This window comes from Struthio camelus, chromosome 1 (assembly GCF_040807025.1).
Source record: "Struthio camelus isolate bStrCam1 chromosome 1, bStrCam1.hap1, whole genome shotgun sequence".
NCBI classification, from domain to species: domain Eukaryota; kingdom Metazoa; phylum Chordata; class Aves; order Struthioniformes; family Struthionidae; genus Struthio; species Struthio camelus.
Window position 1 is genome coordinate 135334221 of NC_090942.1, and position 26789 is coordinate 135361009.

Consider the following 26789-nt stretch of genomic DNA (forward strand, 5'->3'; position numbering starts at 1 on the left):
GAAAGCGCCTTTCCAGTAAAACTGCGTAAGAATCGTAAGTGAAAATGAGTATTCAGTGGTTTATTTGCAAAAAAGATGAAACATTTTCCTAATCAGGGACAGCCAGAATTCAGCTTCTTAATAAGCTGTCTTGATATAAAATAGACGACATTTTTGCTACTTCCCCCAAATAGGTAAAGCGGTAGAGGAAATATAACCACCTTGGTGAAAAGCCAGGCTTATTTTAAAGATTTTATCTTCTGAAATTCTTTTGCTTACTTGAGTAATCTTTACTCACAAGGATTAATTCCACAAAAATCAGTGGTATTACTGTTGCTGTTTATATTACCAGGTTATAAATCTTGGGGGTAAAAGACAGGGAAGTGACACTGGAACCGAAGTGAAAAATGTGTCCCTCAAACCTTGTTTATCTTAAATTTAGTTGCAAAATTTGCGGAGAATCATATCGTCTTATGTCTGTATACAGTTTTTAGAATTACGTATACTGTTTGAAATCCTTTTGGTGGCATCAAGCTTCCATTCCTGGGGTTTTCCAATTATGGAGGCTAATACCCTGCGGTGGCTTCAAGCAGTCTTTATGAGTAACTGGTCCCTCTGCTCTGCCGCGTTATAGCATAGTTCACGTAATATTTCCTTTCTCAACATTTTTTTCCTTCTTGTAGATTGGCCTTCCAGTGCTTACAAAAACTTGTTACTAGTTGAACCTTTAAGCCAGTGAGTTGCAGCTTTCTTTTCACGTGGTCTCTGTTTAATGCTGGCGGAGTTTGTCAGCTTTAATACCTGCTCTTAGGTCAGAGGGATAGACCCAAACATAGCTGCTGGAGGATTTTTGTGCAACACCATAACACTTCAAGGTCTATAGTTTTCTATAGAAAGGATTATAATTTCTTCATGGAAGACTGCTTAAAAATCAGTAGCCCCTGAGATCAGGCTTTATGAGTCAAGTTGTTCATGATAAGTTGTCAAATGTCATAATTTGCAAGTTCCTGTGCAGGAGAACTATAGAGTAGATGATTAATTTGAAATGGGTGTAGCTGGTAGATGTGATGTCATTTAACTGTTAATTGTCTGGAATAGTGGTCAAAACAGAATGGCTTTTTTGGAGGAAAGAGTTATCTTTTAAAGCTCTTGCTACACATATTTGGAATAAAAATAAAAAGTTGAGGTGATTGAATCAAGCTTAATAAGTACATTAAAGTTTTATAACATACTTGCACGATGTTTAACTTGTGAGAAAGTTTTTAAGTAGCGTTCTTTGGAGAATGCCTCTTCAGAAGCTGACATTTAAAGAACTTAAGCCCTCTTCAACAAGTATCTGTGATGTAGTAAAATCTTGAATTTTTTTTGTTGCTGTTGTTCCAGCAGGTCCCAAAAACATGGAAACCTTCCCTCTCCCTCTCCCTCTCCCTCTCCCTCTCCCTCTCCCTCTCCCTCTCCCTCTCCCTCTCCCTCTCCCTCTCCCTCTCCCTCTCCCTCTCCCTCTCCCTCTCCCTCTCCCTCTCCCTCTCCCTCTCCCTCTCCCTCTCCCTCTCCCTCTCCCTCTCCCTCTCCCTCTCCCTCTCCCTCTCCCTCTCCCTCTCCCTCTCCCTCTCCCTCTCCCTCTCCCTCTCCCTCTCCCTCTCCCTCTCCCTCTCCCTCTCCCTCTCCCTCTCCCTCTCCCTCTCCCTCTCCCTCTCCCTCTCCCTCTCCCTCTCCCTCTCCCTCTCCCTCTCCCTCTCCCTCTCCCTCTCCCTCTCCCTCTCCCTCTCCCTCTCCCTCTCCCTCTCCCTCTCCCTCTCCCTCTCCCTCTCCCTCTCCCTCTCCCTCTCCCTCTCCCTCTCCCTCTCCCTCTCCCTCTCCCTCTCCCTCTCCCTCTCCCTCTCCCTCTCCCTCTCCCTCTCCCTCTCCCTCTCCCTCTCCCTCTCCCTCTCCCTCTCCCTCTCCCTCTCCCCCCCCCCAATGTGTAAAAACCAGAATTTTATTTTTCCAACCAATTGTATGTAAAGCTAACATACTTGATAACAAGAAATTTGGCAAAGCACTTTACAGAGGAGGAGAAGAGTAATGCTTAGTTATAGGAAATAAATCAGTGCTTCATCCAAATGCCAGTGTATGAGAAGTGAAGAATTAGAAATTTTAAGTTATCTTCATAATTGAATCTTCATGTTCTGAAGCTGTGTTCTCCAGCACAGCGTAAGGAGGGTCTCGTAGACCCAGAGCCTCGTTTATAGTGTTTAATCTGTATTGGAACGTATATGCTACCCATCCTGTGAAATTTTTACCTTTTCCAGTCTCTTCTGACTCATTTTATTATATTTTCAGTCACATTTATTTAAGGCATATTGGTAAGCATCTCTTTTTATAAGAAAAAGACAATGCAATTTAATTTTCATGTTCTTAGAATTTATGAATAATTGAGGTTGGGTGGGACTTCTCATCATTTCCTCCAACCCCCACTCAAAGCTGCTTTGAAGTTAGATCTGGTTGCTCAGGCTTTGTCCAGGCAAGTGCTGCATATCTCCAAGGAGAGAGATTCAGCAGCCTCTCTGGGCAACCTGTTTCAGTGTTTGATCATGTGGTGATTTTTTTTTTCCCCCTTATCTATAACAGAAATTTGCCATGCTGCAGTGGTGTTCTTTGCCTCTTGTCCTTCTGCTGTGCACCTCTGAGAGGAGTCTGGCACTGTCAAGTACATAAACATTCATTAAATAGCTGTAGACAGCAATTACATTTCCCCTTTGCCTGTTGAACGGATCTGGATCTCTCAGCCTGTCCTTGTATGTCATATGTTTCAGTCCTGTAGGCATATATGTGGCCCTTTAGGTATTTTCTATTGATATCTGTTTAAAACCGTGATCAAATTACTGTTTTTTGCAGCATACTTGGCAATTAAAGGGACCAGACGCTCTAACAAGCCTTTCTTCGTTCTTTGATTTCTATCATTTATTCCAGAGAAAGTGTGAGAACACGCTTTCAAAGGGTATGTAGTAAAAGAGGCCTATTGTGTAAATCAACACAGAATTCAAAGAATGCAAAATGGCATCTAATCTGCAGGAATTTATTCTCTGTTATTAGTACAGGCAAAAAATAGTTAATTAAAGCATTTCTGTTGAACGACTTGTTCTTGCAAATCCTCTAATTTCAGAGCTAACTGCAGGAAGGCTAAAATCTAGAAACACTTTGGGAGAAGATCACAATTTGAGTGTATCTTATTGAACTAGTCTCATCAACCGTTTGGTTTTGCAAGAAGTTTTTGTTTTAGCTTTTGAAGAGGGTTTTCTGTTTTAGCAAAAACATTAATCATGGATTGCCTCAATTGAGGTTTTGTGTATATTTTTCCCTCCTCAAGGGTGATGCAGATGGTGACAAGCCCCTGGAATTCTGTGCTGTTTCAAATGAGGAGCAAGCCCAGAAATAGAACAACAAATCACTTGCCATCAAACAGGTAAAGGATAAAGACTGGTAGTAATATGTGGCTACAGCAGCGAAATAACCTTGAAAAACTGAACATTTGCAAATTTAACTTGCAGATAGCTTCCTTAGATTGATGAATAATTGGGGAAGAGAGGTGATAATTTTATTCATTTCAGTATTTATCAAGAAAATGCTTTCTCCTAAACACTCAACTAGTGTAAATTCTTCACCTTTAGAACACAGCAAATAAGTATAAAAGTCTTCTCCAGTGGTTCCCAGCTAATTTTTAGCCAGGCCTTATTAAAGCGTTGTTTTTTCTCACCTTCCTGCTTCTTCCTCCTTGACCAAAGACTTCTTTGCCCTTATCATTTGATTCCTCTCACACCTGTGCAGGTGTGAGGAGGGGAGAGGAACCTCTTTCCTGCTGATGATACGTTGTTCCTCTCAAGCTTCAGCAACAGCAGGGTACAACCTCATCTTAAAGCCTGTGACAGTCCGCCCTGTGCCTTACCTTTTATGTTGATGCTCCTCACTAATGAGGCATGCTTTGTCAGTGGGGAACCAGTGCTGGAGGAAACGGAGGCGGTGTTTCCCCGTTCTCTGAGCCAGAAGCAGGGTTGAGACTCAAGACTGAAACAGAATTGGGCCACTGAAGTTGTTTTTTAACATGAAGCAAGTTACAGATTGTAGAAAGGTAAAAAGCTTTTCCAGCTTTTTAAAGATAGTTCAAGATAATAGGACAAAAATTGTTATGTATTTGAGGCATGTTAGTACTCGTTAAGTGGATGTAGTTTAGTACAAAATATAGGATGATGTATGCTCCGTTATCAGTTCATAGAGGATGTCTTTTCTGAACATGTATTTTACCTGCTTTTCTTTATCATAACGTGAAAGTAACGTAGGGTAAAGAATTAGTTTTCATCAGAAAATGTACCTTTTAGGGACTCCTCACTATTTTTGTATGCAGTATTCTATTTACATGTCCATCCCTCTGCCCCCCCCCCACCCCCCCGCCCTAACTGCATAAATATAGACTGGATTTAGAAAACTGTACCAGTTTTCTTTTTTTTCATGCCTTATCACCAGTCACAAGTATTATAGAGATGTGATGCAATGCATACATCTGCTGAGTAAGTGTTCTACTTTTACGTGGTTGGTTTTAAAAGCAAAGATAGACTCTAGTGTTATGTTTCCAGTAACGTATTTTTAATTGCTATAGTTAATTCTCCTCACAAGGGCAAAGGTATGTTGAGTGGTTGATTAACTGAGGACATTTGTCTGTCCTTCAGATATATAAACAGAAAGTTTTTAAGCCTGAGAGTGATCTCTTTAATATTTTATACAACAATTACATAAAATAAAAATATAAAAAAATATATATTAAGAATAGTCTTGCTTAGAGTAAAGATACCCAGGAAAACCAAGAGGAAGAAAAGGTAGGTCACTAAAATATTGTGCTTGTTGTGAATTAGGATGGAGCTACTAAATGATAGAAAGCCAGCAAAATTGATCTCTTGTTTATTTATGTGGGACACTGTACAAATGTCTAGGTTCATCAGAAACAGAAGTCCCTAAATCGCTTCTTTAAACATTTCTTACCCTGTGACTATAATTTTTGTCAGCTCTTTATTCGTTCTTTGAGACTGTAGCACCTGCTTAAAGCAGGTTTCCTTTTAAAGGATAGGAAAAAAAAAAGGCTTGTCAGAAAGGTTTATACTGAAGTTGTCCAAAACCTTTTTTCTCAGAATGTCGGTCACATAAATAGTAAGCTTTGAGGAATACCTCATTAACAGCAGCTGACTCAGATGTCATTTTACTGCCTGTCTTTTTAAAGAGTTAATCTGCTCATGTGCTTAATGTACTTGAGTGCTGCTGCTTTTGAAATTTGCTTACTTTGACTCGTGTTGTTTCTAGAAGAGCTACATAAATGAAACCACTAGATTTTTGACCTGGAGGAGCACAATGGTGAAAGTTCAATTCAGTATCAGTTTTCAGCTGTTCTGCGGGGGTGGTGATTTGTTACTTCTGCTTGAATTCAAATCCAGTTATTCAACTCCGTGCTCACGTCCAGATGTTTTGCTGGATTTTGGTGATCTCAAAGGTTGGAGAGCACACTGCTGTGATCTTTGAAAAGATGTGTTTGTTTATACCAAATGAGATCAGTCCTAAAATACAGTCCGCACTGTATTTTAAACTGGCAATTTTCCTGGTTGAATCTGGTCGCTAAAATAAATACAGTTCCGCTTTCCTCATAAAGATTTGCCGTGGCATGGGTCTTTGAATTAAATGGTCAGCCCAGGACAAAATCACTTTGGGCTAGAGACAGGCAGTAACATATTCCTTCATTCTGAACAAACAGCAACATTGCACCTCCTTTATTGCATGTTTGCTATTAGTGGTTATATGCAAACTACAGCTCAAACCACGTCCCATTGTGGGAGAACTAAGCTTTAATTTTATCCAGCTGTTGTGCTGATGAGTTGCATGGAAGCTGCGTGAGTCTGTGTTTTTCCATGAAGGCAGCGTATCTCATTTTCACTCTGTTCAGTTTCTATATTTTACTAATTCTATTTGTTTAAGTTAAATTACCTTAGATTTATAGCAGAGTAAGCAAGATTGGGGGGAAAAAAAATACACTTAACAGGAGTTAGAAAGCATTCCATTTGAGAAAGTTAATTTATTACGCAAGACTGCCATTGGTGTTTTATTGCTGGGAAGTGTTCTTTCTTTTTTATGTTTGCATGCAGCCCAACTATGGGAATCAAGTTCTCTAGAGCAAACATGATGATGAATGCTCTATTACTGTGGCTGCAGTTAATAATATGAAGCATTAAATCTCTATACTAGGAATAAATTGGCATTGGAAATGTTCCTCATTTAAATTTTGATCAACTTGCCAAACCAAAAGAAAAAAAATCTTAAATTGCACTTGGACAGCGGATGCAAAATGTCTACGATATTTTAATTCTGCTTTCTCTCCCCCACCCTCCCTCTCTCCTTTATCCTCTGTCCACTTTCTTTGGATATAGATGAATATAAAAATTTAGGTAAGAGCAACAGTTTCACAAGGAAAAGAGGGAAACATCTGAATCCGTTTTGACTTTGAATGTAACTAATCTGCCTGCTGCCTCAGGAGAGACTGACAGCACCCTGTATCGTCTACTGGCGTGGAATCTCTGAAAGGACACTGCGTATTTTGTGTCAACCTGAGACCTTGTCCTTAATTCTTCGGTGGGACTCAGTCGGTCCTATTGCAAGGTCAGCAAGTAGAAAGTCTCAAAATTATTCAATCTCTTGCTATTATTTATATATAAAATAAAATTCCAATTACATAAAACAGTTCTGATTGTTTTCCTCCTCCTATATTCTTTAACTAAAATATGACATTTGCACAATTTATGAAACATAATAGACTGTGGTTCTTGAGATGCTGTTGACAATGTCTATTTTAAAAAACGAGGAAAAGCTTAAAAGTAGCATGATGTTTTGGTTACCATTAGCTCATAGAATTACGAATGCGAACAATTACAATGAATCTTGTGTTTTGTCTGAATCTCCCTCTCCTTTTTATACAAATCTTCTGCCTCATCAGTGCCAGTGGGAGGTATATAATGAAGCATCTGTGAGTCCCTTTCTAGTAGATGGATGGGAATGGAGCTGTTAATGTTTGTTCTTGTTTTTGCTCCAGTGCACAGCTCGGTGAGAATCAGAATGTTGTGTCGGTGGGAACCAGCCATAGAATAACTTGGCTATTTTCTTATTCCCAGCTAGAGGAGGGGAAAAAGTGAAGCAGAAAGGAAATACAAAAGGATTTCCAACGTTTTGAAATCTTTGCACAATAAAACCCTTTCATCATTTGTGGCCGTTCATATGATGCTCTCTTCTGGAGGGTGATGTTTTGCAAGTTACTATAATCCAAGTAGCTCATAGCATTTAAACTCTATTGGTGAATCTTTAATGCTTGCAAATTAACCATCAGTGAATATGAGGGGAGTGGGGGAAGGATGGAAAGAAATATGTGCTTGTGAGGTACTAACTTTCTGAAAAGAACAGGCAAGAAATGCAAAGTAAATTGGATTAAAAAAGCATTTTAAAAATCATTGTTATTTCTTAGTAGGTAATCCTACTGGGATTATTCCATAAACATTTAGAGAAAAACAGACGTTGGCAACGCAAACGTCAGTCTGTGTGGCCGTTATAAAACAGGCCAGCTCTTCATTACAGGCATAAGGCATGTGGTTGCCTCAGGCAGGAAAATAGTATCTCACAACATGCTGCATGCATATTTTTATGAATATTTTGTGCTGGTATGGATGGATGCTTGCTGGTTTAGCAAGAAGAGCAGAATTCTTATGTGATAACATTTTTTACTTGAAATTTGCCAACATAGTTCAGACAGGCTTGGGAGGATCAAAGTAGTGTTTTTGTCAATAGTGGAAAAGAAACTTGAGGAACGGGCATGTTGTAACTGCTGTGTTGCACAGCTCTTACAATATAGGCACAGATTTTTGTCTTCAGTTAAAAGTAGGCCTGCACTTATATGTGTACTCGTATCTTGGGGCAAATGATTACCATTGAGTTAGGAATACAGACTTAAATACCTACATTTTGTTCAGTAGTATTTGACGTATGCCACGCTGGCATTTAAGAACATAATTACTTGGTGATTCCTAGGTGTTTTGACTATCAGACTGCACCAAGATGCGCTTCCTCATTCTCCTTTTTAAGGCAATTGTGACCCTTTTTTGTTCCTTTATACTGACTGTGGAAGCAAAACGAAACTTGCCACGTCCAGTCAGCAGCATTAGCTAATCTGCGTTCAAGTAAAGCAGCTTTGAATCTTTATTCATATATACGTGTGTGTGCGTGTGTTTAAAGAAATCTTGTGTTGAGTAAGTATTATTTGAAATGAATTCTTTTCATTTGATTAAATCTTCATACTGTCGATTTATGCTGCCTCTTAAAAATGTACCGGAATGATGGACTTCAAAATGGAATGCTTTTATCTAGTGGGAAGTTACTATCTCCTTGCACCTGGAAAATCAGATGATGAGAGGATGGTTCCAAAATGTGAACAAGATAGCGGTAACTGAAATCTTTTTCCTTATGTCCTCTAGTTAAAGTTTTCTGTGAGTACAGAAAAGTAATGTCCCATGCTGTTGTGAGTGCAAAAGATCATAAATAATTCAACTTACTTGGCACAGATATTCCTAATGGAGAACATGAGCAGTTGACCACAGTTCATATATTCCTATGCACTATTTTGTGTATGCATATATTATCTTTTGCCAGACTTTGCCTGTGGGTATTACAAAGTATGCTAAAAACAGCATATTCCCACCCAAATTTCACGTCAACAGTGTGGTCACCCTTCTATTCTAAGCCTTTCAGCTTGGTAACTGGAGGCTGTGCAGCTGAGGAAATAGTGTTCTCATCTCAGCATCCTCTGTCATAGTGTCAGTGAGCAGATATGCTGGGGACAGGTTGCAACGTCCTCTCTTAAAAGCACTACCTTTGGTCTCTCCAACATATGAAAACTGTACAACTGGAGATCGTCAGGTTGGCCTGTGCAGCCATCCTATCCTGGGACGGAAATCCTTATAGATAGTATGTTAGCAATACACTGAGTAAAAGTGGATAGCATAGCTTTTCCTTTTGCTGCTGTATTTTGCCACATGTGGTCATTGCAAAAATCTGGCTTAGACTTGATACTCTAAATGCAGAAGGCTGCAGACACCGACTTCTTAGCAGAGATTGTAGCCAAAATGTTTTGGAGCCTTCTGTGTTGCATCTGTTACCTTTGAAGAGAGCTGTAACTCTGCAGTGCAAGAAGGAGCAAGACTGAATCGTGTCTTAGGGCTGGAGAAAATATCTGGGAAGCTTAAGCGGCTTGCTACAGCTCTGTTTATTAGCTATGGCAGAAAATCCCAATGTAAGAACATTTGCTTCAAAAAAGGTACCCCCTCCCCGCCTGCCACTAGACAATTCTTTTTCTTGTTTTCTTCTCTCCTCCCCTCTGGTTTCTTCTCCCTCCCCCACCAACTATTTCTTCTCCTCCCAAGTTATTTCTACACCCTCAAGCATATCCCTAGCTTCTTGTAAAGCCAGTTTTGTCATAATAAGTCCCTGTTAAGAGAGAATGTTTTGGCTATTCAGGCTCGACAGAGAGGACTGCATAAATTCCCATTGGACCTTCCTTTTTGCCTGAACACAGCATCTGAAAGCAAGATCAGCTATTGCATCTGGATGGCCTGGCAGCTGTCTAGGTCAGCACTACTGTGGAGTTTTTTTGAGAGGTACATAGCTTCCTGTTTACAAGAGAGATGTGCTAGCAATATCTTAACTGCAAAGTACAAAAAGATCTTTCTAATTGCATAACAACCCTCCCTTCCCCTTAAGTCTGGACCACTTTCTGATTTTGGTGTTTCTTGACTGTGTATTGTTCTTAAAATGACTGGGACTGACAGCTTTCTCAAGGTGTCTCTGGGGGTACTATTAGTATATTAATACAATAGCATTGTCTTCTCCTGTTCCATGTCGGTGAGGTTTGTTATTGGTCGTCTCTGGTTAAAGACTGAGGCCTGATCTGGACTTTCAGCTCGTCCCCTTACTGTTCGTGGATTCGCTCCAGAATGCTGCTGCCGCCCCCACTTCTTCAAGTTGGTGTTACTGGTGCACATTGCATCAGCATTCAAAGTTGGACAAATCAGGGTGGGCTCAGGGTGTCTCACAGCTGATTACCAGTCGTCTTCCCCTAAAAATACATTGTAAGTATTGGAAGTAGTTGGAAGTAGAGCAACACTGCCTGCACCAGACCAGCCTCTCAGGCTCTCTTGTCTCTTGCTGGCCGTTTTTGGTGCATTTAAGGATCTAAATCTGCCAACAACAAACATTCATAACTGGTTGGTCATGTGGGACGCATCCAGCTGTGGCAAGCGAGCCTGGGTGGTAGTGACGCTCCATCACCCAGCCCAGTTCCTGAGGCAAGGTCTTGTTACGGGGAAGCTGTGCTGTGAGGTCTGGGCTAACAAAGCTTTGCTGGATGTTCTGGAGTGGTTCTGGAGAAAGGGAGACAGATCCCAGTGACTGGGGAACAGCCACGCAGCAGCTGGAGCTGCATGCAAACGCTCTCCAAAAGGCCAGGTCCCTGCACCCACCATAACAGTAGTGCAGCTCCTTAGAGTGCTCGGTCAGGAAGTTTGTCTCGGTGCTTGTAATGTAAGGATAGAAACTGAAAAAGACTTAAGAACTTAATTTGGTGACTAAAGCTAAAGGATATACTTTGCATGCAGTGTGAGTGTCCTGGTCAGTGAAATGAAGTTCATAAAACAGCGGCACAGAATAACGAGGTAATGTTGTTTACTGTGCGCTTTACATGGGAGTGAGGACAGATGATGTGTCCACAAAGCTATTGCTGTAGTCTTTGAGCAATTCAGATTCATCAGTCCTTCTGCCCGAGGGAGGAATAGCTTTGAGATGTTGTTTGTGTGGCCACCTACAATGAGGCATTAATCAAAAACGCATCCAAAAAACACAGCTGAGAATGTGTTGCTACCTATGTATGTTTTACATTTGGGATGTTGCTTGTTCCATGAATGGCAGGGAGGTGCAATTTTTTGGTATGCCCCCAAATACCAAAGAAGCTTTAAATGGGTGTCTGTATTTTTTCTTTTGTTCCCTCTCAAACACTGATCTGTTTCTGCACGGTAACAGGTATATTTTATTCGTGTACTTGTTGGAGTTGGAGGGCTCGAAGGCGCTCCTCCAGAGAGACTCAAAGCTGGCTAGCTTCAGCTTCAAAAGCGTGAAGCCTGTGGGCACTGCTATTGAGAATTCAATAGAGCCTGTGAATGCCGCCTCGTAACACCCGCTCGCTGAGTTTGTACCCATACGCAGCTCTGTGTTCTGAACGTATTTTACCACATTGGCATGTGTTTAAAAAAGAACTAGCAGCAGGACCTTTTTTTTTTTTTTTTTTTTAAATCTTCCTACCTTTAGCGCGGATGTCCCAGTGCTACTCAAGTACATGTCGTGCGAAGTGTTACCACCCCGTAAAAACAGCAGAAGCCTGCAAAACCATCCCTGGAGCAGGGACTTCAGTGCCGGCCTGTTTAGTCCAGGATGGCAAATCTCTTCAAGAGTGGAGTTTAAGGGAACTGTGCTTGCTTAAGAAGGGAGCAGAGTGTTTGCTGGTGACGCTGGGAGCGCTGCGCTGACGGGCTGCGTGGCAGCAGGTCTTGTGTGGTCTGGGCGCTTGCTCAGCGTGCAATTTAAGGTAGCGGTGAGGTGAGGAACCTGGATAAAAGAATAAACTTAAAAGGTAAACCTCATTTCTTCCTTCTGTAGATGTTGCTGTGTGAAGACTCAGAAAACATACCCCTTTCCACACTGATATTGTTTTTAAACCTGGTGTTTTTCAGTGCCATTGTAACAACAAATCCGAATCTCCCCAGATTCAGAGTCTGGAGCTGAAGTACCTTCACTGAACTCCAGGGTGCAGCACCTGTGCCCGTGAAAAAGGATCTGCTCCCTTGAACTGAAAATTACCCATAGGTAGTGTTTTGCGGGGAATATTGAGAGGTGAAGAGCATGCCGGCTCATGCCCTGGACGGTCCCCCTCTGCGCGCAGCCTCTGGGCCGGGGAGGGGGGCAAGGACTGAAGCCACGAGCAGAGGGCTGCAGTGAGGCCCCTCCGTACCGGCTAGTGGCCGTTGCCAGAGAGGTGAAGAAAAACCTCTGCAGTTTTTCTTGTGATCTGGGGGGATGATGGGGCATTAAGCCAAAGCCACCTGGCTGGAGGCTATGTGTCCGTACCTGTGTGCCAGCTAAGGGTCGTAAGTTGTGGCAGCAGCCCTCACGTGTGTTTTTGGCCCTTGTGGGTTTTTTTTTTTTTTGTGGTTGTGTAAAAATTGGGCGTGGAAATTAGTTAGTATCAATCTGTAGAGAAAGAGAAGGGATACTTCCCTTCCCCCTGCCCCCTGTCCTAGATTAAGTTCACTAACATAGTTTCTGTAAATTTAGCAAGCCTCAGACTCACTTCCTTTTGTAACAAGACTTGAAAGAGCTGTTTCCTGATTCGTACAGCGCTGGTGTATGTGCCCAGTAAGTGCTCATTCATACCGTGAGTCATAAAGGTAACCTCCGGTCAAAACGTGCTGCTGGTAGTTTGGTTTTGTATCAAAAAAAAAAAAAAAAAGTTTTGCTGTTTAACACAACAGGCTGTAGTCGTCTATGCTTTTACCAGGCAGTTGTTTCTCCTTGGTGCCCATGGTTTTTTTTGTTTGTTTGGTTTTTTTTTTTTGGATCTTCTATCTTAAAAGCATCATTTGCAAACTGCCTGAATTGACGTTATCCAGGAAGAGTACCACCAAGCTGGCCCAACGTATGATGTTTACTGTCATGTGCCAGGCTTGTCCTGCTGGAGCTGAGCAGTGGCAGCAGCAGCTGCAAAAGCACCGGCCCCGGTGCGATGCCTCACTGGCCAGCCCAGGCAGGCCCACGGCTCCGCACAGCCTGTCGCCCCATAAACAAAGTGAAGATGCTGAAGAAAGCTCAGCTGTGGTCTGCTGTGCCCAGCAGCAAACGGCTCGTATTTGTGTCTGTGGTTAGATGGGAGATTAGCGAGACGCAAGCCTGCCTGCAAGCCTGCCTTCGGCACTTGTCTGCGGTCTCATCTGACAGTAAAAAAGATCAGCTGTTACCGGCTGTTTTAAGGAGGAAATGTGTGCCTGCTCGGCTCGCGGCGGTCTTTGCCAAGCCCAGCTGAGCTCAAAGGAGAGAGCGCGCCAGTTCGTACATAATATTTGAGCGCGCTGTCATTTGGGAGCTTTTGCACAACATCCAACTGTACGAGGACATGGCCCTGGGGCCAAACAACTGTTGGCTGTACTTTTGTCTCGATAGGGTAAGACCGGGACAATCTATGCTTGTACAACAGAGCAAAATGCACAAATGCTAAAATCAGCTCTACTCTGTTTTGACCAAGAAGCATTTTCTCGCAGTAAACAGTAAAGGGGATTAAGTAAGGGGATTAAGTCTTAGCGGTGGCGATGTAAACGAGCAGGCACACACACGCTTGCTACTGCTACCCTTCTCCAACAATTTAAAAAAGCTAGATATCTAACTGTTGGTTTTTTAGCTCTTTTTTAATCCCCCTCCACCTCTCCCTCCCCCAGCATGTGTAGGTTATATTTGCCCCGCTAAGGGAATTTGTAGGTGAATGACTGTATGGTTTGAGAAACGTTAGTAGAGGAGAGGTGGTAAAAAAACACCCTCAGCCCAGGGCTAGCCAGCGAGTCACACCCAAAAGTAACAGAAGCGGCGCGAGAGCAAAGAAGGAGCCCTTTGAAGGCTCTGGTAGGTGAGCTGAGGCATAAAACAAACATGCAGCCAGTATGAGGTATGCCAGGTGCCCCGAGCTAGGAACATGTTGTACTTTGAGAGTGTTCTCAGTCTCGGGAGCCCGGAGGCTAACCATCAGCCGTAAATAAAGGGTCATAAATAAAATCGTAACAGCGGAGGAGGTGTGAAGTCGCAGTTTTAATTGGTGATCCCGTGGGATTGGCTGTGTGTTTGCTTTTTTTTTTTTTTTTCCTCCTCCCCTTGCGGAGGTGAAAAGCACGAGGGGAGCAGTTTTAGTTGGGTCCGCGCTGTCCCTGCGTTGTCGGAGTTGCCCCCCTTCCTGCCCGGATGAGGCGGCGTTCTTCAAAAGCCATCTGCCCACGGGCAGGCGGAGGGAAGCTGCGTGAAACGCCTGGCCGCCGAGCAGAGACGGCCCTGCAGGACAGGAGAGTCACCTGCTGTCTCCCCGGGTGGATAAACGGGTCCCTTTCCGCCCGAGGCTGCGGGAGCTCGGCTCCCGGGTTCCTGTGCTGAAAGTGCTGCAACGTTTCCCTGTCCGATCGTTAGCTTAACTCTGCGCGTGGCCTTGTCCTCTCTTGCCTTTCTGCCCTTGCTTCGTTTGTGACCCCTCTGCCAGGGCCTGGAGCGCCTCCCTGGCCCTGCCGCCCTCGCCGCTGTTTTTCTCTTGGTAGTTTTCATGAGGAATTGTGACACCTCACCTTCCCCCCACTTCCCAGCTTCCTCGAGCTCCTTCTCTGGGGTGGTGACTGCTGCAGGCTTTCACCTCTGATTTTTAGACAGCGTTTCCTTAAAATCTGGTCAATCATTATTTTAACAAGGGTGATTTTTTTTTTTCCAGGCTTTCAGAATTGCAGAGAAAAGCCTTAAGGCTGGTGAACAAGAAGCTCCCTCTTTTTCTTTTGTTTGTTTGTAAGTCACGTTTTTTAAGTCAAGTTAGGCTTTGGCCCGTGGGGACGGTCTCCAGGTACAGGGCCACAGCTCAGCCCTGGCACGGCTCCCCGCACCCCTGAGCTGTCGTCCCGCAACGTCCGGTCTGTGGGGCTGTGGTGCAGCCCCCATTGCTGGTGTGAGTTTCACCGGTCTGCGTTCGGGTTGTCCCCCCGCTTGGTGCAATAACCACCTCTCTCCTCTGCTGTGTGACGGGCCGCGGACCCCAGAGGTTCTCCCTAAAAGACCAGGGACAGCGGTTTTGTTGTCCCAAGTTAACTTTCCAGCGCTTTCGCTGTAGAAACGGATGTTGTAGTACACCCTGCATAACAGGGATCTGTTTGAAGGATGTAAGTATTTATTTATGAAGAGATTTGCATTGTATTTGTTTTTCTAATGCTGTTTCCTGCTTGGGTGCAAGGAACTATAGGGGACAAGCGATCCGACTCGTGCGATGTCGTTGTATGCTTGCGCACGTGAGCTCCTGTGGCAGGGCCCTCCCGCCACGGTGGTGGGAAACGCAAGGCCCGGGGAGCCTCCACAAAACTCCTTTTTCCCCTTGTAATTGCAAGGGGTCTTTGCACTATTTACATTGTGTTAGGGCACAGCAGAGGCTGTGTTTGTGTGAGGAGCACAAACTCTCCCAATACAGTTTTCTCTCCTTAGGAGGGATTTTTTTTTTTTTCCCCCTCCAGGAAATGGCAGTTCTCCAACAGCGTGTTGATAATGAGCTTGAGAATTAGATCAGATTTGGACAGCTGAAAGGCAGTGCTCGCGTGCCTTTGTTGGGCCGGATTTTCTTTTGGCCGCTCTAGAAAATGCGTTCTTCAAATGTTTTGACCTCAGGAAAGGAAAATGAATGTGAGATTTGAAGAAAAAAAACAAAAAACAAAAAACAAAAAAAACCCCATAGAGGATAATTTATTCGTATTAAGGTCTACAAAAGAGCTGCTTGCTTCTTTTAGGATGGAGATACAACCATTGATTTATTCATCACATTTATTTAATTTGTCCTTAAAAAAAAAAAAAAAACAAGCGAACTTGCACTAACAAAGAAGAAAGGGAGATTGCTAACTGGGCCTCTCCAAGTATGCCTGTGCAATCACATTGCCTTAATTCTGTTTCTAGATTAACAAGATTAAGCCATCGATTATCATGCTCAAAGCAAAAGTAGACACCCTGAAGTAATTTATTATATGACAATTCCAAGCTGGTGGCATTTTTGTCTTTGGTTTTTGAACGCTTTGCTTGAAAAGCGCACGAGATGTGTTTTATGGTGCACACTTGAAGGTTAGAGCTGTGTCTCGTAACCTTTTAAGAGCCACAGCAGAGGCAAGGATTTCCTGTTGGACGCTGAGTTGCCTGCACGTTACTTACATTAAGGCTGAGTCAGTGAATTGAGGGGTTGTAGCAGGGCAGGAAAGAACAGATAAAACCTAATCTGGAAGAGCCTCTGACTAAAAAGAAACTGGCAAGTTTTGAAAGCCTGACCGGTATTTTTATGGTTTGCTTTAAAGGCATGCGGTGTTGCAGGAAGTGCTGGCACTCGTCCTCGACGTCAGGCTGCGTGACGGCACCACGCAGTGGAAATGCCAGAGGAAGGCGTTTCGGGAGCGCTCTTGAAGCCCTTCGGCTCTGCACGTGCCCGCTCCTGTATTTCTGCTTGCGCCAGCCGGCTGGGCCATCGGATCTTGCCCGCGCCAGCAAGCACCGCAGCGCTTCAACCAAGCGAGCCAGCGGTTGCTGGTGGTGGCTGCGCTGGCCGGGGGCTGGGGACGCCCTTGGCACTGCGCAGGGAACCGGGATTGGTGCTCAGCATGCCCCTCGCTGCTGGAGGAAGGCCACGCAAAACGCATCGCTTGGTTGCAGTGGGTAGCAGCAAGTCCCAAAAGGGAGCGCATAGTACAGACTTCATACTGGTGGTTGTTCATGCCTCTTACTTAATGCTCTAATAGTACAGTTGCTTGCTTCAAGAATAAAACCCTTAGGATAAATTACTTGACGCATAAACGCGGCATTTTTTTTTTTTTAAACGCACTTTCCCTAGTATTCCTTGGGATATGGTCATTAGAAGTGCCCTGTTATTCTTTTAGTGGAAAGAAGGCAAAAATGTGTCACGATGATGCACAAGTTACTTATGTACATTGTCGCTCGGATACTGTATCTGTTGGGAAAGAAGTAATATTCCCTCTGTATTACTGTGGGAAAAGTCTTTTAAATGCAGCTTTAATGGAGCAAAAGGAGAGGTGCTCACCTGTATGTGCTCACTTGTCCATTACGTGAGTCACAAATAACTACGAGGCTCTGTTTTAAGAAAATGCTTTGAAGAAAAAGGGATGTAATTAATGGCGGAAGCTGTACCGGATGTCGATGAGAGGTGATTTATGGGTGTCGACAGTGTGGGCTACTTCAAGGTCAGCCCTGAAAAGCCCCATTCAGCGGCTGCCCATCTGCAGTGTGTCAGTGTGTGAAGTTGTATTTCCCCCTTGGCGCAAGCCCTGAGTGCTGCGGGAAGGCTGGTGCGGTGCCCGGTGCCATCCGCTGGTGTTGGCGGTGCTGGGATTGGCGCTGGCCCCAGGAAACCTCCCAGGGTGGCTGCCCGTTTGCACAGGGACCCACCGGCATTTCCCCTAAAATGGGTAAGTACAGAGGAGAATACACGGGCAAGTAACAAGCAGGCAACGCTTGCTCAAGCCGTGCTGGGCCGTACGTAGGCTCCTGGCGGGTTGTTTGCGTGCTTGTGTGGCTGTGGGCCGGAGGGGACGCGTGTGTGAGTGGGAGCCGCCGCGTTCGGGTTGGCTCTGCCAATGTTTTCTTTCTCTGCTGGTCAGCCTCGAATCACAGCAAGTCAGTACAGCGCGGGGAGGGTGGGGACGAGAAGCAGTGGAGAGGGGGAAGGGGGAGCTTTGCGCAGGGTGGTCACCTGCATTAGATATTGGCATTATTAAGTCTTTAGCTGTTCTGGTTTTTTTTGTTTTGTTTTGTTTTTAACAAGAAACCAATCCACTGAACTGGAAGCACAAAGATATACAACAAACCGTCGTAAAGGAGCTTTTCTGCTTATTCCTTGTAGCCAGGACCTCTTACATCTCAGCGCATGCCGGTCTTTGAAATTTCCAGCCTTTCAAAAACTCATGTCCCACTTACTCTTTCATTTCTTATCATCTCTCTCTACTTTTGCTTTCCTTATTTCATAAACACGTCTGTGACACCTACTCTTCCAGTTCTTATCAATTTTCTGTATTTTTGTTTCAAGCACTCCATAACTGAGTGTGTCCCACCAGTAATAGTAATTACATGTTACTGCTACTCCTTTGTGTGAGCAATGTTATAATTTCTTGGAGGCGGTGGCAGGGTGTTTCAGGATTGTAGACCAGGGGCTGCAGAATAACTTGAGGCCGGTTCTGATGTCTGTGCATCTGAGCTGTCTTTGTGCTTGCAGAAAACGTATATGTGAAGGCCCACTGGCTCGTTTCAGCTGAAGACAAAACCATGAGTACACCCTATTGTCAATCACTAGTATTTAAGCAATTAATGTTGAACCATATTGTTCTTCTGAGCCTCACCCTAAAGGAGAAGAGATTGCTGCAAGGGTCCACTGTAACAGCTCTCTAGAGTTGCCTTCTATACAGCCATGAAATCCAGTGTCGCGTGTAACTGTGTGAAAGTCTGTGCATGGATTTAGCAGTGCGTGCCTTCGCTGGGGGGAGCCCACTGCATGGAGAGGTGATCCCGAAGGTTGTTGTACATGCCTGCACACGTGTGGAGTCATCCTCAGGCTGGCAGGGTCCATGACGTATCCCCGCTCTGCTCTGCATGAAGCTACGCGACCAGCCAAGTCATAAAACCTCATGACCGGCTCTGGAAGAGCAGTGGGTGTTTCAGGGATGAGTGTGAGAAGGGCAGCTCAGATAATTTTATCCATGGCGCTGGGGCCCGGGGAGAGAAGACAGGGTGGGAAATCCCTCGGCAGGGGAGCAACAGGATGGAGGAGTCAGAGCAAGGCCTTAAAGAAAGAGTTTCAGTCAGGACCTGGGGAGAAAATGTGGGGTTTTAGTGGTTTCCTTGGCAGCAGGACTATGCGGCGTGCGTGGGAAGAGGCGAGCAGGCGGGATGCTCCAGAGGAGAGGGTTTGTGGAGTCACGAAGGGACGTGGAGTCAAACCCTGAAGAGGGCTCGCAGGCGGTGAGTAAGCTGAGGAAGGGAGCCATACGTCACCACTGACCCCAGCCCCATCTGTTGTCTATGCTAAGCCAGGAGTGGCAGGTTTGGGACACCTCACGTCTGGGGACGCCCGGCCAGCCCCTGCGCCGGGACGTCGGTCGCTGTGAGGGAGCAACAGCCTGAAACCCAGGGATGCATCAGAGGGAGCCTACAGCCACACTGGGGCCTCAAAACACCTTTTGAACACTTTGGGACCCAAAGCACGACAGCCAGAGGAGAGAGCCACAAGAGAGGGTCTGATGGGGACTGCGATGTTGTAATTGCTTGGGTCAGGTGGGTTTTGTTTTGCGTGAAATGCTGCAGGTAACTGTCAAAGCTGACAATCAATAATTAATTCTAGTTTTTGAGCATCTTAGATCTATGTTCTGCAAAAAAGCATTTCCCATTGAATGTCGTTTCTTTCTTCTTAGATGCCTTTTATTTGGCACGCGGAAAATTCAGGACAGCGTTTGAAAAGTAAGATACGTTTTTCAGGTGAGATGGGGAGGTGACAGTTTTCAGTTTCCATTTGCTAAATATTTTCACATAGTCGTGTTTCCTTACCAAGCTACTTATCTATTGAAAGGCCTGGCCCTAAGTCTGGGTGGTGGTGGCAGGGACGTCCCTCCCGGGGAGCTGGCCGCGCGTGTTCCCAAGGGCGCGCGCCCCAATGGCGCTGGTCACCAGCAGCCGGTCCCAGCATGAGCCAAGAGGCAAGGTTGTATGTGTGCGTATAACAAATTATATAGGTAACATATGAGCAAGGGGTGTGGTGTAAAAGGCTTGTTGGCATGAGTACCCATGGAAGGTGGAGCTGCGAATGGGCAAGGCTCCCTTTGTCTGCAAGATTTATTTTTCTATCAATCAATCGGCTGTGTTGCAGAAAAGTTCTTTTAGGAACAGTTTTTGTTTCATTGAAGGGTGTTTGTAATATATTGTTTACACTGATAAAACTTGGTGTGTGTTTTGCCAAGTGTGCCATGTAGCAATGTGCAAGAAACTGAAAGCCTCCAAATATGCCCTTGCGTATCAGTTGAAAGTGTGAGTTTCTGTGTGCCTTTGGACAAGAAGTGGGAACCCCTGTTAACTCAGTGGCAGGAAGCAGGCTGCTGCAACGCTCGCAGTTTCTCCTCTGCAACGCTCCCCGCCGCAGATCACGGGGAGCCCATGTGCGTGACTCATCTTCTCATCTTGGCAAATGTTAAATTTTGAACGCCAGGATTTAATCCACTTGCGTAGAGCCTGGCTCTCTTGGACTTCTCTCTGCTCTTCCCAAATACTATTTGCCATGTTGGCTTCACTGGGAAGGGAGATTATTTTGGCTTTGGTTGGCAAGAGCGGCACCAGTATGGCATGTCAAAAGGTACAGCGTACAGAAGGGGTTCCTTATACGAAAGTTTGCCAGGTTTTGCTGACGACAGTGAGACCAGGTTGGATGCTATGAAACTTTGGCATTTACAGTCATTGGATTTCCTCAATCCACTGGCTCTCCTGCAAAGTGTTCAGCAGGTCCTTCAGCACAAGTTAGGCTACCGTGGCTAAATTCATATGCACAGAAGAAATTACAAAGCAGAAGGACTGGCTGCAACTGCCCCCATCTCCACAGCGCTGAGCCCTGCTAGGGATGTCCCAGGGGCTGCTGCTGGGCCACCGAGCACTGAGTACCAGCACAATGCCACGGCATACTCACATTTCTAAAGCTTTTGTTTCCAGCTGCGTATAGCTTTAGGCAGATTTCCATTTGTTTTGCATTGGGTACTTCTGCAAACACAAGGAGGGCTTGATGTTTTGTTTTTTAAATGAGAGGAGCATCGCTTGCTGAAACCCAAAGGCTCAACACCTTGCCTGAGAACGGGAAATAATGGTATGTCCTTTTCTACTCCTCACATACTCTCCTTGCTGTTGAGTTGTGTTGGTGTGTTAAGAGGACCTTTGACTTTTGCAGTTCTGCCTCTCTTCCAAAAACAAACAAACAAACTAGTTCAGAAAGTATGCCAAACCAGACACGGGTGTATGTAAGTTAAGCAATAGGTGCCTGAACCATGCTGAAGAGGCGTGTGGACACAGCTGTGGACATGGTCCTGCCTGGCAGAGGGGAAGGGACAGCTGAGTGTGTTGAACTGTGGGTGTGAGAAACGCTCCGGGCTTTTAATAGCAAAGCTAGGGAGGAACTGACAGTGACGCCAAGTCCAAACCGCAAGAAAAGTTGCTCTGGGGCTCGGGTCATTGCACAGCTTCTTCCAGCAGGTGAGGTGTCCCCTGGGCAAAACTCCCTGCAGGACTGCTTTAATCAAATTTCCGTCAAATCTTTGTGATGGCAAACTCAGCGTGGAAATGTAGGGTCATTTTATTACTTTGCTGTGCTGAGAAGGCAGTCGACTGATGCCTGTAACTCCCAAGTGCTTGCTTACAAAGTGGATTTTTGCCTCTGGGACTCTTTAGCCTTGGCCTTATTTCACTGTCATTTGGATGGCTGTACTTTGTAATGTGGTGGACTTTGTTTTATCAGACTTGCTTGCAGTCGGCCAGCTTTCAGAGATACGTAGTTACATAAAAATGGGTGTGATTTCTTGCATGGCTAAGGAACAACGTATGCTGCTATTATTCCTTGAATTCCCAGCTGGTTCTGTTTAAACCTGGCTTAACACAGTGTTATTTCTCTGAAACTAGTGCTTACTGCCACCTCTCTCTGCCAATTCTGTCTGTTGCTCTTCAGCAACGATTCCCACCCCTGTAGTGCCAAATCTCTGTCCAGTGCTTGCTAATCCACTGAGTTACGACTAATGAGATCAATGGGAGGCAGAAATAGCCTAGGGAGTATTAATGTAGCCCAAGAATTTACCTGTGAGACTTCTGGTTTTGCCAAATAAGAATCCTTCATTTTCAGCCCATGCCCGATATTTACTCGGTGAGAATAAAGCATAAAACGTTTTCCTTGATGCCACTGCCTCCGCGGGGCCCGCAGCTCCCCGCAGCAGCCTCATGTGGTCAGCCCTGCACGTGGGATTACTTCACCACTGCAAACATCTCCTCCTGTCTTTTTTTGCTTTAAATTTTCTGCCTCAAGGGCAAAGTTGCTGTTCTGTGCAGAGGTTATTACCTCCAGGAGCAGTGACTATAGATTTTTGTCCTTCCATTCCCCCTGCACTGGCTACCCACCGCATCCCCGGGCGCCCCATGGGAGTCACCAGAGCAACGTGGGGGCAGTGGGCTCCCCTCAGCACAGCTCTCCACTGTCCCCACTTGGGGTGGATATTTTTACTAGTTGCATTTGAAATTTCTCCTCTTCTAGCAACTTGGCCTGCACCAATTCAGATCTATCCAGTAAACAATAAAAATAATTAAAAAAAACCCAAACCATCAAACCTTTCAGACAGAAGTGTTTTGGAGAGGCTCTGGAGGCTCCCTAGTTGGCTGGATCTTCCTCCTCTAATGCCGTCCCATGTCAGTCCAGAGAGGCCCCTGGAGCATCTCCTCCTGCAGATAAGATATCCCAGGCAAGGAGGGAGCTCTTCCTTTGAAGAAGCCTTCTTAAAACAAACATTTTGTTGAAGGAAACTGTTAATTCTTTTTATAACATTTCTTCCATATGTGCTCTAAGTTGGCTAAAAATAAGCCTCAATCCTACCAGTCATGTTTATAATGAAGCATAAGAGCTCTGGGGGGAGGGGGGGGGGGGAAGAGAAGATCCACGTGCCTGCACTGTAGGTGAAACGTATTCGGGTTGCGTGGTGGGAAATGTTCTTGTTAGCCGTGTTAGCTTATGGTAGGAAGTTGGATGAGGAAGAAGTACGAAATTCTACAGTATCAACTGACTGCAAAAGATTATAGACGAAAACTACAGGTTTTTTTCCTTTTTCCTGTAGCACCTAAGTTACATGTTGTTGCTCCCATGGAGCAGTTCAAAAGGGAAAGTTCGGGGAGATCTTGACAGACCAGACGGAACCAGAGTTCGATCATCATAAGAGTCGTCAGAGGAAGACGGTTCAAAGGCACCTTTGCAGGTGGTATGTGAATGCCAAAGTACAGTAGTCAACTTTGAAAAATCTTACCCTGCATTTGTACTAGCATCTTTGGAAAACACTGCTGCAATATTCAGGTTGCTTGGAAACACCGATGGGCTGTGACGTGGAAAGTTAGCGTCTCTCTCCCACCTTTTTCCGCAGGTAGCGAAGGGTTTTTAGTGGGAGTTTCAGGTGTTGGCTTCCCTCTGCCGCATCGTGGGCTTCTGGGAGGGGATTTGGAAGACATGAAGCTGCTACATTATGCTGCAGAGCTAACTAACTTTTACATGAGAATTGGCATCTGGTTTCATCTTACTAAAGCATGTTCTTTTTAACCTCTTTTTGTAGAGAAAGAATATAGAGCTAAAGAAAATGGAGGAGCCTTTTTCCTTGAACACGCTCATTTTACACCAGCTTTGTGAACAATGGAAATAATATGCAAAGGTCCAAATGCAATTAAACAAAACTCTTTAGTTCAAAGGAGTTCGTGCAACCCTGCGTTTGCTTTTCTTTCTCACGAGTTGATCCAGTTGATCGCCTCCTGTGGCCTTTCGTGTTTTGTTTTGGCCTCCAGTGTATCCGTGAAACGAAACTGAAACTGGTTTGAAGCCGGATTTTTTTCCCCACCCTCTTAGCAGAGGCGGGTGGCTGTGCTTTGTTCTGTTATCAGGCGTGGCTGTCCTTTCCGATTGCAAAAAATTCGGGTAGAGAGAGGCCTGGGGGCTACGAGGAGGTGCAGCTCGCAGCCCAGGACTAGTAGGGCTACAGGATAGCATGGGCGTCCGTGGTGCTGCGCTCCCACCCCAGGGCCTGAATCCACCATCTTCAGCCTTGAACCCTTTCCCTCGCGTCCTCCTTGCTGGGCAGGGGCTGCCACCGCTCCCCCAGGCTTGGGCAGCCCTGGTTACCTGGCTGTCCTTCACCAGGGCTACTCGGAGCCCTTGGTGGAGGTTGCGCTGACCAAAAACCTGCTGGATAGCAAAGAAAGAAGTAGGCAGTGTCGTGGGGGGGAAGGCTGGACACTTGTTCTGCTCTTCTGTGAAATGTAGGTAGAGAGAGCAACGGGACGGGGACGTGCCTGGGTGCCGAAGCTGCGCTCTGGCTTGAGTGTGCAGCGAGATTAAACATCAGCGGCTGAAATGGGAGTTACGCTCTGTTTTGTTTCAGGTAGCAGCTACTGCCCTTACTGAAATGGCAGCCGCTTCTCTGAAACCGGAGTTCCAAAAAAAGAAGAAAAAAAAAGCATTTCAGCAATCTGGTCCGGGCAAGCAAAACAACTGTGCAAAGCCAAGCTCTTGCGCCGGGACAGGGCTTACCACGTCTTTGACGACTGCCGTGTGGTTGGTGGGGGAGTAGCTTGCAAGAGGCGTTTTTGAAAGGTCTCTCTAGCGTGATCGGGGCGGGCAAGGCCAGCCCTGTGGCACTCTGATACGGGCCGAGCGTTAGAGGCCTCATACTGCGCGGTTGCGATGGTGAAAGGCCAAATATGAGCGGCATGTATTTTGAGGGGAAGACCGTGCAAAGACCAGTTTCTTCCTGCTCCGCTGACGTGCTGCATTTAGTTTCGCAGCCTTTCATGCTCCCCTGAAAGTCTGCAATTTCCTTCTTCTCAGCTCCTTGTCTTGTTTGTTTTCTTGTCAACTCAAAGAAGACGGGGCATGAGCCACATCTTTAAGCTAGCATCCAGCCAGCGGTAGTGCAGTATGGCAGTAAATTATGCAATTGCTTCCTGTGTTTCTGCTGCATACGTAGCTGGTATTTTCCCTGTAACTGCGTCAGTGAGACCTCAGCGTTTAACTGGCCGGGCTCCAGCATGGCAAATCTCCCGAGATGAAACAATGTGTTTGTGAATTCATTAAAACCCCCTGTATGCTGGTTTCTGGGAAGGTTTGCATTGACCTTTGGCTTATGTCGAGAGCAAAGGCTCTTTAAAAAAAACAGGGGAGGAACGGAAGGGTTGTTTTTCCCACTTATTTCAAGTTTTAACTCAAATTAAGTAGACAAAAAAAAAAAAAAAAAAAAAGCCTCCTTCTATACTGTTGCTATGGCTGCAGCTGTGATCGTTGTGCGGGAGCCAGGGAGCAGCGACACGGAGAGGGGGCGGCGAGCTCATCCTTTCTGAATGCGGCTGGCCGAGCCCAGCGCTGCGGCCGCCTCCGGCCACAGGCCTGCCTTAGGCCACCTTTTCATTGATGGGCGCATGGAAATGCCTTAATTGCAAAGACTTCGGCTGCCTCTCTCAAGGTAAAGAAATTTTCCCTGGTCATGGAATTGAGAGCGAGGGCACGGATGCCGGTTGCACCTCCCTGGAGATATATCATCAGCTCTGTCATGATGGCAGGTTCCTAGCTCTTCCTCAGAGGCAGGCAGACTGTAACGAGTAAATAAGATAAAGTGAGAGACTGAAATACATGCAGGCCACACACAATTTGTTTTGTATTTTTCATATTGGAAGCCTGCACCTCCCGCCTTCACCCCCCTGCCTGCCTCCCCAGCACCGGTCCCTGGCCTATCACCACGCTGGTGGCCGTGGCAGCGTGGGCGCGATTCAGGGGCGGACAAGGGGGCAAAAATTGGTGAAGAAGAGAGCTTGCATGAAACAGGCCACTTGCTGATGCACGAGCCTGTAGCTGGTTACCTCAGGATTTGTTTTATGATTGAAACTGCGTTGGTTGAAGCCTGCAGTTTAGGTGCAGATGTGATGACTTCTCCCTGGCGTTACTGCACTGCTAGCAAGCCCCAAGGCTATTGGTATTGAGTCCCACTTACTTACGCTGGTATTGTCTGCTCTCCTACAGAGAAGGGCAGGGGGGAGTCTGCCAGTAAATAGCATTTTCATATGGCTATAAATGTGCTTATGCTGTTTGGGTTTGGAGTACCCTAGCAGCGCAGCTTTGCAGTGTGGGCAAGATCCCAGACATGAAGAAAGTCTTCCTCAGTCAGTCCATACAACCTTTGTCCTGTGTCTCAGCAAGTAGAAAATACTCAGCTGTGAGTCTCGATTACACTTACAGTGTCACTTTGGTGCCGCAATTATTTCAGCTAATTTGAGTAAGTCTCTCAAGAAAACGTTATTAAGGGAATTGAAAATTGGTTTGGTCTTGAGCAATGTCAGTACATCTTCCTGTTGGAGATTTTATCATCATAGCTGTGACAATATTTCTGCTGTTTTTAAAAACCCTTCTGCTTAACAGTGAAAGTCACATGTCCGAAAGGCTAGTAGTTGTCTTTATTTTCAAGTGTTAGCTTTCAAAATGATCACAGATGGCTGGAGTCTGTTCATATAGCTGCTTAATTTATTTTATGTGGTTTCTTGAGAAACTTACTTTTCTATTTCAGCAGAATTCATTGCAAAAATGCAACGGTAAACTGTGTTGGCAGAAGGAGATGAACAAGCTGGGATAAATACTTTTTAACTAATTGGAAATCTGACTAAGTTGTTTACTTTCCTAATTCTGATGCCTAATTAGTTAGCTTGTTCCATTCAATCATGCAGCATTGATAGCTTGATTGTGCTCCGGAAGTCTCAGGCTTGAGTAGTTATGTCCTAGATATCTAATGAACTGTTAATTTGAAAATAAAAACGTCCTTAATCTGCTCTACTAGTAATCACCTTCTGGACTGATACACAGTGCCAAAAGCACTGGCTTAAATTAGCTTCAAAACCAATCTCACTATGATTTAGATGCATGATTACATTACAGTAGGTGACCGAGTTATCCCTCACCAGCTTCACTGCAGTAGCTGTCTGGAGGCGTATCTTTAACCGGTCAGAAGCACATGAGAAAAAGTTACTACCTTGAACATCAGTGAAAGCTGCTGGAAACCAGCTCTCCCTTCCCATACGCTCTCTGGGTTTAGTTACTTAAGCAGTTCATCAGCTGGGTTTACTCTCACTTT

General features: G+C 45.2%; 1 protein-coding gene across 15 annotated transcripts in view; it reads left to right on the forward strand.

The window, feature by feature from the left end:
- Positions 1 to 17532, forward strand: part of APOO (apolipoprotein O) — a 44302-nt gene extending 26770 nt beyond the window's left edge. For 8 of the 15 annotated variants that reach the window (XM_068917687.1, XM_068917742.1, XM_068917659.1 and 5 more), the window contains 2 exons: positions 3329 to 3424; positions 6423 to 6732. In XM_068917687.1, coding sequence (XP_068773788.1) covers positions 3329 to 3397 — 69 coding nt within the window. In that variant the 3' untranslated portion in view covers positions 3398 to 3424; positions 6423 to 6732. Of the gene's footprint in view, positions 1 to 3328; positions 3425 to 6422; positions 6733 to 16199 lie in introns of those variants that run through there. The other 7 variants (XR_011136054.1, XR_011136040.1, XM_068917730.1 and 4 more) reach the window with 7 other exon arrangements.
- The last annotated feature ends 9257 nt before the right edge of the window (positions 17533 to 26789 follow it).